Source organism: Ursus maritimus, unplaced genomic scaffold, assembly GCF_017311325.1.
Source record: "Ursus maritimus isolate PB19 unplaced genomic scaffold, ASM1731132v1 scaffold_5, whole genome shotgun sequence".
Taxonomy (NCBI): domain Eukaryota; kingdom Metazoa; phylum Chordata; class Mammalia; order Carnivora; family Ursidae; genus Ursus; species Ursus maritimus.
Window position 1 is genome coordinate 25,942,310 of NW_024426663.1, and position 17,011 is coordinate 25,959,320.

Consider the following 17,011-nt stretch of genomic DNA (forward strand, 5'->3'; position numbering starts at 1 on the left):
TGAGCACTGCCCGCAATATGTGTTTTACTTTCACAGCGCTGGCCAGGTGTTTCTTCCATGATATCATTTAATGCACACATCAACTCCCCTTAGGTACAGCCTCTGACTCCCCACTTCCTGACTCCCTTCAGTATTTGGGGCCCAGGTTTACAGATGAGGGATTTGAGGCTCAAAAAGGTTCAGTAACATGTTCAAAGTACACAGTTAAAATGAAGGAAAGTTGGGATTTAAAACCAAATTTGCCCAACTCCAAAGCCCTTGCTCTATCAACCATGCTATACTACCTGCGACCCAAAGCCCACGGTGGCCCCATTACACTACTCTCAGAATCCTTTTGACTAACATTAGCAATCACCAAAAGCCTAGGTAGTATTTTCCAAATGAGAGTCATAAGCCATTAGCAGGTTCTGAAATCAAGTGGTGGGCCTTGACTAGCATTTTTTTAAAAAATTAAATACTGAATAGATTAGTAAAGCAGGGTATATAAAAATAAATTATTTCATAAACCTTAGTTTCCCGTATGTGTATGTGGAGTGTACTGGGTTCTGCTGTAAAATGTATTTCCTGTTGTGGGTTTATATCAAAAAGTTTGAAAGCCACTGGGCTCAGAGGATGCTCTCACATAGAAACAGAGCATGGAGAGACTTATCCAACGACTGGAAACCATTCAATGTTCAGCTTTGTTCACTTAAATAACATCAGGAAACACAAGACAGGAAGTCCCTTCTCAGACAAGACAGAAAAAGGATTACCTAGAATCAGCATAGGAGGAGGATGCTGATTGTATAATTACACACCTCCTTCACAGCAGCTCCAGTCCATCAAGTAGATAGTATGGTTTATTTTTTACAGCACTAATTATGTAATTATCCATAACATTAAATCAGTTCCACCTGATTCAGTCTATCACAGGTTTCCTGAAACATTCGTTTGTTTATTATTTTTAAAAAGAACACTAAACTACCAATCATATGCCAAAGCTCCAGTGTGGAAACTGTATAAACTTAAAAAAAAAAAAAAAAAAAAAAAGATCTTCTGTCAAATAGGACATTTTTGGTCCTTTGGGATAAATGGCAATTGAAATTTCATGTTAATATACCTGGGAGCTTCTATAAACAACAGATTTCAGACAAGTATATTCTTGATTTTTTTCTTCATTATTTCATAAAATGCCTATCATATGGCAATAATGCCACACTGCATATTTTCACAAAAAGCTTTGCTATAGAATAAAACTTTCTATAGTTTGTTCTTTATAACACTTCTGGTATACCCCTCATTCAAAATGGGTCCCTGAGAAAGTGCTATAAAATAAGTAAGCTATGGATCCTGTACTCAAGGAGCCAGCAGTTGATTAAGGGAGATAACACTAGACACCACAGCTTCCACTCAGCTGCTTCCCATCACCTCTGAGCAAAGATATACATAACCAACCAATATCTGCAACAGTTGTGGAACATCCAGAAAGACTCATCAGATACCCTCAAATAAGCAAGAGACTAAAACAAGGAACATGGACAAGGACCAGACCTAAGAGAAAGCATTCAAATTATAGACCTCTTCTGATTCTCCTTCCCACATATTCACACTACCTCTGCACTCTCCCCAACCCCTTAAACTTGTCTGACACACTCAAAACCATTCATCCATGAAACGCAAAGAAGATTCAGCACACTCCAAATTGGTTGGGGCGGTCACTCAGGTCCTCCTCCCCTTTTTTCACCACCTAACCTCATTGCAGTCTCATCTCCGCCTAATTTCAAACCCGTGACACCGTTATTCCCTTTACTTTGGAAGGGGAGGAGGGGGTCAATGTTTGTACTGCACTTCCTGGTATTTCAATCTCAGCTTTCCTTAATAGGTTCTGACTTGGTCTGTCTCTCTGATTCTCAGTACTCCTTAGTAACTTGAATGGAAATCCCAGATTCAGGAACCTAGCAACACACCAACAACCCGGTTAATGCCCTAACGTGGACAGCCTACTACTCCTCAGAAGGGGAGATTTAGACAAACCATGCTAAAAACTCTACTTCTCAAACCAATCTAAAGTCTTAACACTCTCATGTTCCACCCAAAATTACTTTTAGTGCAGAACCGCTCTTGCTTCCCACCACTACCTTCTATACTTACCACCATGTAGATTTCCTATAGCCATTCCCAAATACCCAAGATGTAATAGGTGTTTAAAAAAAAAAAAAGAAAGAAAAGAAAAAGATACTAGCTTCCTCCTGGCAGGTTAATTCCAACACCTTGTGTAACCAAATAAGTATGATTTGGAAAAACATTTTTGGAAGTTAGAATCACACTTCAAGAAAGTCCAGCATATGCTACAGCCTCTTTCCTAAGTATTGAGAGTCAGTGTAGAAACAAAGATTGGTCGATGGGTTCATAAGGCAGCCAGAGGGACAGAGGGACAGATGGAATCCCAGCCCTCAAGTTTCTCACTGCCAGATTCCAACCATGTGTTTTTAAGTCAGTCTGACTTGTCAGAATGCCAGCTGTCAAAATGAAAAGCTGTGGGCACTTCAGCTTTATTTGAGGTAATGGCCCAAGATCCTGATTAGCTCTATAGTCATGACTACTGATACAGTTTCTCATTTTCAGCCCCACCCTTGCCCTCTGGATTCATCTTTGTTTGCATGAAGTGACCTTCAACCCTCCCCCATGGACTCTGATTTAGGGAAGATATTAGCCACAGAATAACAGTAAAAATAGCCTGTTAGAATAAAAATAATCCTTTGTCACCAGTGTCACAGAGGCAAAAAGGAGAGAATTTAAGAAGAAAGGGCTTAGTCAATCATGTCAAATGTTGCAACGTGGTCACACTAGATGTGGTGATTTTAAGGTAATTAGTAACTTAGAAGAAATCAATTTCCATAGCTTGATTTTGATAGAAGTCAACAGAAAAAGAGTTGCAGTTGAAAGGAGTGACAAGAAGGAAGGTATTATAGATTACTTATTCAAGAAATCAGGTAGTGAAGGAAAGAGGTGAGACAGGATTATAGAAGAGGACTAAGAAGTGGCAACCTAAGTATGGCATCAAGATATGGGACCATGGAACTTAAGTGTTGTGCGCATTACTGAGAGGCCAAGGTCAAGACTAAGAAAGAAGGCAAGAGAAATAAAAAAGGGACTGGTATCTTTGAGGGTCTTGAGACAAAAAGAGTGTACAGAGCACATTCAGAGGAATGTGCTGGAAGGCTCTTTCCAATCCATCCTAACTATAGCTGAGACAAACCTGTACTCTGTATCCTAAGGCTCCTTTGGGGTCAGTTAAAACTAGATGGGACTTTCTCCATGCTTATCACAAATACAAAAGACTAATAATGTGCTAAGAGCAAAGAATACCTCTAAAACAGTAAATCTGCAAGCACCATATGGAAAAACATAATTGAAGTTCCCATATCCCATTTATACAATCAAAAACAAAAATAACTGTTAAAAACACTTTGACGCCTGACTCTTAGAAATTTTTCCCCTTAGCTTTTCACCTCAGAAACCTTTCACATAGTCCAATACCTTAAAGTAGGACTATTATTCACCCTTAGGCACACAAATTCAGAAATAAACTTAAAAAAATATTCCTGGCACTTCATTCTGTAAGTACCACTTAATAAATAGACAGTAAATTAATAATGATAAAATATTTATTCTAACATTGCTGACTTTTAGTGAAGTTAGTATATTAGGGGACAGGAAATTCTAGGTAGTTCAAGACACAAAAATCAAAATATAGACTATATTAGTTTTTGGCATTTTTATGCCAGGCACTGGGCTAGATGCTTCTAAGAACACAGCAGTGATCAGAGGAATCTAACCAGATCAGTGCTCAGATTCCAATAGCAGGGTTCAGAACCACTAATCCACTTTGAAAATGTTTTGTTCTCTCCCTGCAAAATAATCCGTCTGCATTTTTAATAAAGGCTCTTTAATAGCAGGCACTTCAGGCACTAGTGGAATATCGGGGGCTATAGAGTCCTATTATATAAGTAGCAATCTACATGTATGACTGTTCTAGTTCTGAGCAATGGTTCAGAACCATAATATTCTATACAACAGTTCATCTTTATCTGACAGGTAAAAAAATCCCTACAAGTAACTAATTTCATTCAAGCTACCTAGAAAACAACCCTCTAAACATCTGAACATTATAGGTCACCATGAGATCACACATTTCCATTGTAACATTCAATTTCTTTAGTGTATATGACAACACTGTTTTTGAGTCTTGCATAGTAAATTATGCTAATGCATATTTCTTTCACTCCAGAAAATACTTTTTTTTAACTAACCTTTTCAATTTAACTAAGATTTAGACAATGTATCCCTTTACACACATGGTGTTTCCACTGGCTTCCAAAAAAAAAAAAAAAAAATCAAAGGGGGAGAACGAAGTACAAAATAATGGTTTCACTTTCATTTATTTTAGATTCGATTATAAAATCAAGATATCCTGTTCAGATATTCTCCATGAAAAAAGACCCACATAAAGTTTGAAACCCTCTATCAATCCATTAAGTATATTTTTTAAAGCTATTTCATGGAAAGCATCTCAAACTCATTAAAAGAAATGGGAGGAACATGTAATTAGAACAATTAAATTAAAGTAATACGTTAAGTGTCTTTCCTCAGAAACAATTCGTTCTTATAGACCTTTACAACTGGATGTAAGCATTCGCACTGAAAGCCCATCATATTTTTATACAGAAATATCAGTTCAGTATTCTCTCAAGTACATATCTATGGCTAGAAATAATCTTACTTTTGATTTTTAAAAAACACTCAATATTAGGGGCGCCTGGGTGGCACAGCGGTTAAGCGTCTGCCTTCGGCTCAGGGCGTGATCCCAGCGATCTGGGATCGGGCCCCACATCAGGCTCTTCTGCTATGAGCCTGCTTCTTCCTCTCCCACTCCCCCGGCTTGTGTTCCCTCTCTCTCTGGCTGTCTCTATCTCTGTCAAATAAATAAATAAAATCCTTAAAAAAAAAAAAAACACTCAATATTAGAACTATACATAAAGGAAACTTTCTGATATAATGTGCTACTCAGTCAAAATCAGGTCCCTTTATGCAACCTTTTTTACTATCTTGATAAATAGAAAAGGAATTAGTTATCTACCTGAATTGATTCAACTCGATTTTTCTAAAAAAAAAAAATAGATTCTCTCTTTGCTCTGCCAAGGAGAACAGAAACAGAGAATTTCAAACACAGAAGTAACCTTAAGAAGCCACTTAGGTTATATAGTTCTCAATGAACCTAATACACTCTCTGAATTTTGCAAAGTAATATCTATTCAGGTACCAAGGGCCTAGAGAAGAAAGAGGAGTCAGGAGAATGTGAAACATTTTCCCGTAACACTCCCTGGCTTCACAAAAGAACACTAAGTTGCTTTAACACCCCTAAGATTTCATTAGATCAAACAGTTTTAGTGCTACATCTTTATATGTAGTTTCTGATAAGTTCTAAGAATAAGTTAACACTTCTGTCATATAGTAAAGAAATAATTTGCATAAAAATACTATATCTAGTGCAATAATCCACAATTTTATTAGAGTTGCAAACCCTAATCAGTCCTGATTGGTTTTGAGAATGTCCTATACTCTCCACTCTCAAATACCACATCACTCTATGGCATACATTTACACTCTAAATTAAATAAAACCAAGATTTGCTTTGTCTTTTAACTTTTTCAAAATATCTCAAGAAAAACACAGAAGTGGGATTGGATCTGCTGTATTAATAGTTTTTTCTTTTAAAACCCATTTATCTATCAACATTAGATTCATCATATCAATAAATAAATACTGAGTGACTACTACACATGCTTTCATTTGTGTTTACATACATTTAATATAAAAGACTCTCTGGCATTTTAACATAGCTTTAATAATTACATTTTCAAATACTGGGGGAAATCATGCTTATTACTCATCATTTACATTTACCAAATGTTTATACTTTAATCTAAAAATAGCAGTTGCTTTACAGAGAAACTGTTAACACTAACTGAGAACTGTGGCTTGTCATTTATTCCATTATTAAAAAAAAAAACCCACAATATTCTGACATAGGAGTCTATTTTGGACATACAAAATAGAACTCATCCTAGAAGCCACTTAATAAAATCCTTAGGGCAAATGAGTATATTTGAAGACCTGGTTACCTCAGAAGATCATCATTCTCTTGAATATGTTCCGTTGGCAACTGAGATCATCTCCAGTTACTGATTGTCGGCTTTATGCTTCAGGGAATTTATGATAGGTTGTTTTTGTTGAGGGCTCTCTATAATATTCTACCTGCCCTGGACTAAGGAAAGTCCCAGTTAGTGAACTACAAGGCCCTAGGACAAAAATCCTTTTTCCAGTAGCATACTATTGCTATTTTTATGACTCTATCATTTTCATAGTTTTAAAAAATGTAATCTGAAGGTACAACCTGAGGCTCTAAAGTAATGAAGATAGCAAATGAATAAATAAAATACGCTCCACACCCATCTCTGATACCTCTTCAAGAGGAAGAAATGGAACTTTAGCAATCTAACTTTAGACAGAGGAATCTAAACTTCAAAAATATAAAAAATAACTGACCAACTTAAAATGTATGTATAAGCATCTGAAATGAATTAATCAATGGGCAAAATCTGGGCATCTCCATTCTAAGAAAATGATTCAGAATTTCATAAATGAAGAAGTCAGAGATAAAACAGAAATGCAAAGCAATGTCACCCAGAAAGCTAGTTCTATAGGAAAGAATTTCTCAAATATTTTCCTCTTCTAAGCATTCACTAATCAATTTTACTACTGATTATTAACAGTCAATACCCATGTTGAATATTCACCTCACTGTTTCCTTTTATTAAGAGGGGTTTAATGCTATACATGATAGAAAACTATCACCTTGTTTCTCCACTCTAGTCACTGCAGTCTTTATTGGTCAATGAGTTATTCTAAAATCTTAAAAAATATTTTTAAAGTTTAGCAGTTATTTCACAATAATATACACATATCATTTTAAAGGTTAATAATGACAAATTTACAACAAATATTTGTCTAATTGAGATATTCAGCTTATGTTCCCACTTCCATTCTTAAATTATTAATTTATATAAGTAAGGCTTCAATAAGGACTTTCACAATAAACTCATATTTGTTAAAGCAGACCAATTATTAAATGTTTTTTACTATTTTTAAATAAATGATCAAATCTTAATTTATCTAAGAAGAGTATTCAGGTAAATCCAAAAAATCCTAAGGTGATAAAGTGAAGTATTAACACCAATATCCACTTAACAGAAATAAGTGTTACGTAAGATATTTCAAGGACCAAGAGTTGATTATGTCATGTCCTGGTGAAAATATTCATTTATACCAAAGATTTTAAATTGAGGCAATGGATTTCTTTTAGTCACTGCTAAAGAAAATATCTTGTTCAAAAACTGCCAGAGTCTTGGTTGTTATTTTGCAAACTCAGAAATGTCACAAGCAAATCATATTAACTACTCTCAATAAATGTGTTATCTAATATGATTAAACTATAAGGATTCCTGTTCCCCCAAACCAGTACTAAAGAACATCCCAATAAATTTAGTAGATTTCTGAATATCATCTCATTCTTTTAACTGTCATTTTGAATTGTATGCTAAAAATTCAAAAAAGGTATAGATTATGATTCTCACACATTAATTCATTTAAATATTCCATTATATTTTGCTTTGATTCTAAAAATTCTGTGATCAGGGTGCCTGGGTGGTTCAGTTGTGTAAGCATCTGCCTTCGGCTCCAGTCATGACCCCAGGGTCCTGGGATGGAGCCCTACATCGGGCTCCTTGCTCGGGGAGGGGGGAGTCTGCTTCTCCCTCTGCCTGCTTCGCTCTCTGCCTCTGCTTGCCACTACCCTTGCTTGTCTGCTCTCTCTATCTCTCAAGTGAATAAATAAAATCTTTAAAGAACAAATAAAATTAAATAAATAAATATCCTGTCATTATCTACATACCATTGTAGATAATCTTATATTCACAAAAATCATGAATCCAGCTATCTTTCTACAATCAAGAATGCTGATTCTGGTTAGAACAAGGAAGTGAACTGATTTCCCACATTATACATAGCCAAAATTAAAAAAAAAAACAAACTAAACTAAACTAAAACAACCATTAGCAGAATATCTTTAAATTGGAAATGTAGAGATATGGAACTTTTGGGCTTTAAATTCTAAAGAGAATTCAGAGGTCCCTTAGTTTAGTCTTCTATACATTCTAGGACTCCTTTCTATAAAAATAGAGGCTAGGTTACAGGGCGGTGGCCTAAGGACCATCTGCAGCCCATAGGTATAGTCTACGTGACCTCCATGGTTTTTGTTTTGTTTTGTTTTGTTTTGTTTTAATTAAGCCAAAAATCCAGATTTGTGCCTCATCTTTAAAATCCACCTGGAGCTGCATGTCTGCTGTACCTATTGGATGAGTCATGCCTTCTCCACTTCTCCACTGTACTTCCCATCAGCGCACTTCACTCACTCATCATCTGCCTTGTGTTTTAAGCATCCAAGCATTTCGATCAGTGACCACTCACTGCACCTGTTGCTGAATGTCATCATGAAAAGGGAGGGAGCGTACAACTCTGCAAGTTGACCAACTTCATTGTAGGCAACACCAAACATTAGAGAGAATTATCTAGATTAGTTTCCAAACACGAACTGGTTCTATCCTCAGAAACAAAGTAAACTTATTATTCTCTCTTCCACAGAACAGGCTTCTAGGTATCTGAAGACAACTAACTTTCCTAGGTCTTCCCTTCCAGTTTAACATCTCCAGAGCCCAAAATATTCCTCATAGCAATGTATACAAGCCCACCTATGGCCCCTGGGATGCTTCTCTGCATGAATGAATTCTATTTATGATAAATATTCTATTTATTATGAGTTTTCAACTCTTACTTGCATGTTTTTTATATATTCTAGTTATCAGTGTTCTTCACATGTAATAATGTAATATTTCCTTGATCTAGATTAATAGTTCTCAAACGTTTTGGCTTCAGGACCCTTTTTCACATTTAAAATTCATTGAAGATTCCAATGAGCTTCTGTTTAAGAGAGTTTTATCTACTGACATTCACTGTATTAGCATTTAAAACTAAAATTTTTTAAAAATATATATTAGTTCATTTAAAATACATGTTAACATAATGGCATATTTCTATGAAATATTTCTATGAAATATTTCTATGAAAAATAAACACATTTTCCAAAACAGCACTGTCTCCCTCCTTTCATCTAAATACAGAACTTAAATATATATTTCCCTGTAGATCCCATTTTGTTGGTTTCACGTTATTCTTCGGTAGTGGATGCTGTCGATGCCCATTCTAGCTCCCCTTAAGGCCAGTGCACCCATCCCCACTTAGCTGTTTTGATTGTTAGCTGATAACAACACACAGCAGAATTTTTCAGTAACACTGGAGCCACCCTGCTTGGGAAGCTATGTTCACCTCCACTTCATCCAATGACTGAATGACAAGCCAATAATTGTCACACAGTACAAAAGGCCCATCCCAATGACACAAAGTGGAACTAATGCTGGGTGCATTTGGTGCTCCAGAGCTTCCCATGGGATCAGACTCAAGTTAGTTTCTAGCAGAGACCACATTCTTCCTTAGCTTTTATCCCTTGTCTTATTCTGCTTCTATCACTCTCTTTCTTCTACAAGCTCATCCCTAACAAATCACTTGAACAGGCAACTCCATCTCAGGCTCTGTTTCTGGCAAACCCAACCTGAGACATCTTTCATCCCACCAAGTTTATTGCAATATCGACTCTGTCATACATCATATTAACTAACCGTCTCAACTGTACAGCATCTCAAATATGCTAAGCATTCTATCATAGAGCAATGCAGTGGTTCTCAAGAGTGATCCCTGGACCAGCAGCAGCAGTAGCATTCGGAAACTTGTTAGAGCTGCAAACTCTCAGGCCCTACTCCAGACCTACTGAATCAAAAATGCCATCATAGAGACGTGCCATAATTAACCAATCCATTATTGTTATACATTTCAGTAGTTCCCATTTCTTCCTAGTATAAATAATGTTGAAATGAATTTACTTACAGGTAAATCTCTGTGTACACTTCTAATTGTTCTATGAGTATTTGTCTCCAAGCTACTTTGAGGTAAAAGTATTAAATCAAAAAATAAGATGTACTGATGATGAATAGAGGGACAGACATATAATAAAGCAAACACAGCAAATATTAATGGTAGAATCTAGGTGATGAGTATATGGATGCTGACTGCAAAATTTTTGCAACTTTTTCATGTTTGAAATTTTTTAGAAAATGTTTAAAATGAAAAATGTTGAAAGACATATTTTATGAGGTTAATGCTTAGAATTGGAATAAATTGTTCATAGTATGTGCCCATCTTTATACTCTGTGAAGTTAAAACATCAACCAAAAAGTGTCAGTTCCACACTGTCAACACCATTTTTTAGTGCTTTTCAAATCTCTGCCAACTTGTTAGGCATAAACTGGTAATTCATCTTTTAAATCACCATTTCCATGTGTATTTTTTAAGTTAATATATAATGAATTGAAAAGCTTCTTAACATGCTTGGCCTCAGATCTGATGTTGGCTATTTGAACTATGAAGCAGTAATCAGGATTTGAGTGCCCACCCAGGGGCACTTAGCTTATTACCAAACACAATACCCTCAAGAATAACTTGCAAACTTAATTACATTGGCAAGAGTTAGTTCTAGGCCAGTGTCATAGATGGGTGGGGGGAGGGGGGAGCTAATGCTGGATTGCCAAATGGGGCTGATTTAAAGGTCTTGAGAAAAAGCTCTTCCTTCACAAGAAAAGCGTCCTCTCCCATCTACCAGGATGCTCAGAATTCCAAGCATTAGTATTTTCTTCCTTTGTGTTGAAACAATTTATCCCTACCAATTCTATTTTAGAATTCAAGTATTTTACTTCAGAATGGGTTCTACAAAATTATGGTACATCCATAGAATGGAAGGCAATGAAGCCATTTAAAAAGAACTATGGAATTCTACATCTACTGACATGCAAAGATCTCCACGATATAGGCTTGTTCATTGCAAAAAAAGAAAAATATGTATGTGTCTGTGTGATAGACATGTGCAGAAGGATATTTGCTAAAATATTAAAAGTGGCTACCTCCAGTTAAAGGACATATGGGAGTTTTCTTTACTCTTTACATATTTTTTTATTGTTTACTTTTGCCATGGATACATAAAAATTTCCTTATTAGCAATAACAATACAAGAAGGTTATTTGCATCTTGATAAAAATAAAACTGAAAGTATCCCAGAAAACCACCAAGCCACTAGCACCTTATTAAAATTTAATTTACCAAGATTTTCAAGTCAAGGTTAAAGTCCCCTAAGGAATGAGACCCAGATCCAGCAAATTTAAAGGGTATAGGAGAAAACAGTTAGAGGCAGACAGACTAGGCAAAGAGGTCTCCAGCCATGTATTAATCAGCTGACGGACAGGTCTGTGTTGTCCTGGGAGGATTTCACTGGACAAAAATCAACAGGCAACAGAAGGCATCTGTGGCCTTCAGATCCAGTCTGTATAGACTCAGAGAGGAACTTAACTTTACCACAATTCCTGCTTTCAATATTATAGAAGAAAATACCTCCTAACCAATGATGTCCAATTCTCCCCCTAGAGCAGGCCCAGGATCCAATGCCAGTTATTTTTTTCAAATATACATTTAGTAGACTTAAATTGTTTCATTTATACTTCACAAAGACTGAAAAGGAGACTGTGATACAGAAAACCACTTACCTCCATGGGAAGACATGTCTGCACATGGGCAGATGTTCCCGGATGTGACACCTGTGTCCCAGGTTTAATTTGAAAATGTGTTTTGCACATGTAGCCTTCAGAACAGTCCTGAGTTCCACATGAAGAAAACAAAAGAAAATGCCAATTATTTTACGAATTCATCATTTTAAGAACTATAGTTTCTCATAAGTTTCAAACTGAGTAATAAAAAGCTAAGTATATTAAATGATATCTCAAAATATAATATGGATAAAGAAACTCATCCAATGAACCCTGCACATAGTAGGTACTCATCGAACACACATTTTAATCCCCTAACCTTCTAATTTATTAATGATGTTTCCCCTTCTCTTAGATATCCCCCCTCCTTTTTCTTCCAAGCAGTCCATAGCACATAAGTCATAGAGCAAAACCTCAGGTTGGCAGCTGTTAAAAAGCATTTAAACTTACAGAAATACTCTGTCACATATTAATATTGATTTCATGGCCTATATAGAAAGAAAAATTTAAAGAGGACTTGCAACAGATCTTGAAGTTAGAAGGGACCTTCCATTTTAATTTCTTGTTCAAGGCAAGATCTCCATCACAACATCGCAGGGAGGCAATTATGCAGCACCTACCTAAGCACTTCCAGAAACGTTTGCTTTACTCCTTTATATGACCACCACCTCCATTTTGGTACATAGTACATAGTTCACTGAGAAAATATTATCTTATATTGCACTGAAATGTTTCTCTTTAATCTTAACTCATTGGTTTTAGTTCTGCCCTCCAGAGGCTAAACTCTTCTCCACAAAGCCATTCTTCATAGACTTGAAGACAATTACCACTGGCATTTTCAAATGTTCCATAGATACGATTTCCAAGCCCTTCACCAGTTGTATTTCTCACCTCTTTCGTATACGGGCTCTTAAATACACTAATGTTTATCTAATTGTGGTCAGTTCCATTTTTTTAAAGGCAAAAGTTGGCTGAATTCAATAAAGTCATGTATAGAAACGTACTACCTCCTCAAACACCAACATGCTCACATATTAATGAGTCATATTAATTCTCTGCCAAAGTGTCATACTAACACTCACATTTTAATAGAATTTAAATAGTTATAATTAAGGAAATGTGATTAATCTGATGCAGTAACAAAAGTACAGAAAACATTCCAACTAAAACCATTCATAATTCACTTAAATAATTTTACTAAGATTCAAAAATTCATTTAACTACATAATAAGAAAAGAAAAATTTTATAGTGTTTGTGAGTGATTTAATATTGAATTTATTTTTCTTAAATTTGTGTCATGCCAGGGTACCTGGGTGGTGCAGTCGCTTAAGCGTCTGAGTCTTGGTTTCAGCTCAGGTCATGATCTCGGGGTGGTAAGATCAAGCCCCGTGTCAGGCTCTGTGCTCAGCATGGACTCTGCTTAAGACTCTCTTGCCCTCTCCCTCTGCCCCTCCCCCCTGCTCTTTCTCTCTCTCTAAAATTAATCAATAAATCTTCAAAAAAATTGTGTCATTCCAATTATGTAAGAGCATTGGATTTTGGGTAACTCTACTAAGTTGAATAAGGCCCTTCACAATTCATGTCCCCCCGGAACCTGTGAATGTGACCTTATTTGGGAAACAGGGTCTACACAAATGTAATAAAGTTAAGATGAGGTCATACTGGAATAAGGTAGGCAATATGACTAGTGTCCTTTTAAGAGGGAAATTTGGCTACAGAGACACAGACACACAGGGAGAAGACCAGGGGAAGACAGAGCACAGACTCAAGTGATGCGTCTATAAGACAAAGAATGCCAACAACTGCCACCAACCACCAGAAGCAAGAAGAGGCAAAGAAAAGTTCTTCCCTAGAGCCTTTAGAGGGAGCATGGACCTGCAGACACCTTGATTTTCAACTCCTGACCTCCAGAACTGGAAGAGAATAAATATGTTTTAAGTCATTCAGTTCATGGTACCTTCTTATGGTAGCTCTAGGAAACTAATACAGGAACCATATTTTCTAAGAAATCTGGTGGCACCTTTACAACGCCTCCCAGTTAGCTGGGCTGACATCCCACCAGCACTCACAAAAGAACCCTGTTGGGTGGTCCTGATCAGTACCAGTTCTAGTGGCTAGACCCAAGTTATTCTGATTGGTTGATGCCACTGCCACAGATTGTTAAATATTTAAATATCCTTCCTCCCTATAACATAAGCTATCAGGTATCCAATACTATCACCTTTAAAACTATTTTATTTTATTTTATTTTATTTTATTTTATTTTATTTTATTTTAGAGAGAGGGCGTGCACGAGCGCGAGCAGGAGGAGGGGCAGAGAGGGCAAGAGAGAATCTCAAGTAGACTCTGTGCCAGAGCAGACCCCATGGGAGTTTCAGTCTCACAACACTGAGAACATGACCCACACAGAAACCAAGAGCCCTATGCTCAACTGACTGAGCCACGCAGGCACCCCAATACCATACATTTTGTAGACGGAAGTATTGTTTTAAATTCTAACTCTGCATCATCTAAATGCAAAGCACACCTGAGGGCCTTCAACCACTGAAATCTTTGGATTCAGACAACATAAATGACTTTTAATATTGGCTTAAATTGAGAAAGATATATATAGGGATTGTAGTTGTTGCTGTGGCTTTTTACATCAGGTATCTATTTCCACTTCTTCTGAAACAGTAGCCAATTTTCTTCTAAGGAATCATTCCCTTCTCCCCTATCAGTGTGGACAAGGCCTCCTCCTACAGAATGATCACAAGACTGATATGGCCAATAAAAGTACCAGTACCGCTGGCCTCAGAGACTCAGGAGGGCAAAAAAATCTACTCAGGGCCAATGAAACACAGTTCAGTACTTAGATTAGGGGACGGGGAGGATATCCTCTTTTCTACTGGATTGGAACCAGGAAGATAAAACCTTGGCAGTGTTGGCAGCCATCGAGTAATCAAATGGAGCCTGAGAATGGAGCCAATGCAGAGGAAAGCAAGGCCACGAGATGCAGAAAGACCAGATCCTGATTACACTGTGCACACCAACCATACCTAAAGCTAGTTCTACCCTCAAAATTTGCAATTATATTGGCCCCAAAAAGTCTCTTCTTGGCTTCACCCAATTTGAATTGGGTTTCCTGTCACTTGCAACTAAAATAATCTTCCTATAAAATGACCTATATTGTTACTAGTTTAAAACTCGATGAGATTTTCCTACTGTTGAGAATGAGCCTGCTATGACCACAGAAAAAGTCTCTTAAGCAATAAAACAGTTTGACTTGAATGATAAACTATGTGATTTCTACTGTATTATATGATTACCTTTATTATAATAGATAATCGATAGCTGATTATATACAAGATTTACCAAATACAGTAAAGCCATAATGGCAGGTGATTATGAGACAAAAAGTACAAGCAGTCTGCAATTTAAAAATAATCTAGCTATAGAGGAAAAAAAAACTCTTAAGATATTCAGAGAAGAGTTAGAACTAGACTGTGTGTACTGAATCCAATTCCTCAAGTGAAGAGTTCTATTTCATGAGCACTGATCATACAACCTCTTCTTACGGCAAACTATAATTTCGTAAAACCCTAATTACAAGACAAAACATATTTCTTTTGACTTCAAGAGGTTAAGTCCAAAATTCCTATGCACCTATGTTATAAAATCGAAATGCATTATCGGATCTCTTTTCCAATGAATTAAGATAGAGAAAAAAGTCATTTCTAATATTATTAATAATTTTAGGGATTTTATTTCTATTTTAGGTTATTTCTGATGCTACTTATTAGTGTCTATAGGGAAATGCACAAGGGTTTTTGACTCAGCCTCTATCTGGTCATGGTAATTTTCTTTTTGGTATCAATGTCTCAACAGTCAAGATTAGCCTTGAAAAATTAAATATAAGAAAAAAAAACAGTTTACAGCATTTTAGCTTCCTTTCAAACATTTACTTCCACGAAAGTAGGCCTTTCTCCTACACTGTTTTAATTTAAGGCAGAAAAATATGTTTTGTTCTTCACTGTTGAAGGTTGTTTTTGTAGAAACAAACGAACGTAAAAGCATGAGAATTGGCCCCTGAGGTAGCACTACAGTCCACCTGGCCCAACAAATGATAATTGACTCAAATCCCAACCGACTTTTCTGGTAGACACTTAACTCTAGCTTTCCGGCATTCTTTCTGTACTTACAATAGGTTATAATTCATCATTAAGTTTTCTTTAATTTTGGTGGCCGTCTCGGTGACTCAGTTGGTTAAGCATCTGCCTTTAGCTCAGGTCATGATCCCAGGGTCCTGGGATTGAGCCCCACATCCGGCTCCCCGCTCAGGGGGGAGTCTGCTTTTCTCTCTCCCTCTGCCCCTCCCCTGAATTGTGCTCTCTCCATCTCTCTCAAATAAATAAATAAAATCTTAAAAAGAAAAAAAAAAGTTTTCTTTAATTTTTTAACATGTGTTAGTTTTATTTCCCCCCCAGTCAATCCAAAGTCAGGGCCTAGGCCCCAGGCCCTAGGGAAAAAGGGGTCCTAATTACAGAGTCTAGTTCCACATGAAAACCTGGTCCCTAGTCCCTGAAAACACCCTGGACCAGAACAGGAGAGGTAGGAACAAAAGGAACCTTGCAATTTATCCAGTTCAACACTCTCATTTTAGAGATACGAGGGTGAAGGACTGAGGTACTTTCTTAAGAGACTTGTCTTAGAGCTAATTGGGAGAAGTGCTGGAGGTAGAAAGCAGGCCTCTTGACCCAGTGCTATTTATACCACACTAAGCAATTCTGCCGGAGTCTGGATCATGGCAGAAACATGTTTACTGACTCTCACGGAGTGGTGTAAGCCCACGCTTTGCACACTGAGCAACAAACTGAAGCCATTCAAGTACGGTCTGTGGACCAGCAGCTTCCTCGTCACCTGGGAGCTTGTTAGACGGACAGAATTTCAAGCTCCACCCCGGACTCCCTGAATCAGAATCTGTATTTAACAGGATCCCAGATGGTTTGTGTGAACATTTGGAAGCAATGAGGCAATATGCACTGCAACCCTGATTGAAAGGCACTGCAAACTGCTGACATTAAACAGTGGTTCTCAACCCTACCTGGGGTCTTCCTCAGACCAGTGAAGTCACAATCTTCCTGTAGTGTAGACTCTAATGCAGCAGCCAGGAATGAGAACTACTTAATTCACTGAAGTTGCCATTTCAAACTCTCAGAACAAAGTC

General features: G+C 36.9%; 1 protein-coding gene and 1 pseudogene across 1 annotated transcript in view; both read right to left on the minus strand.

The window, feature by feature from the left end:
* Positions 1-11,874, minus strand: part of LOC103681481 — a 40,435-nt pseudogene extending 28,561 nt beyond the window's left edge.
* Positions 1-17,011, minus strand: part of ATG10 (autophagy related 10) — a 241,794-nt gene that overhangs the window by 158,541 nt on the left and 66,242 nt on the right. The window contains 1 exon segment of the mRNA XM_008711050.2: positions 11,805-11,912. Within this exon segment, the coding sequence (XP_008709272.2) occupies positions 11,805-11,912 (108 nt within the window).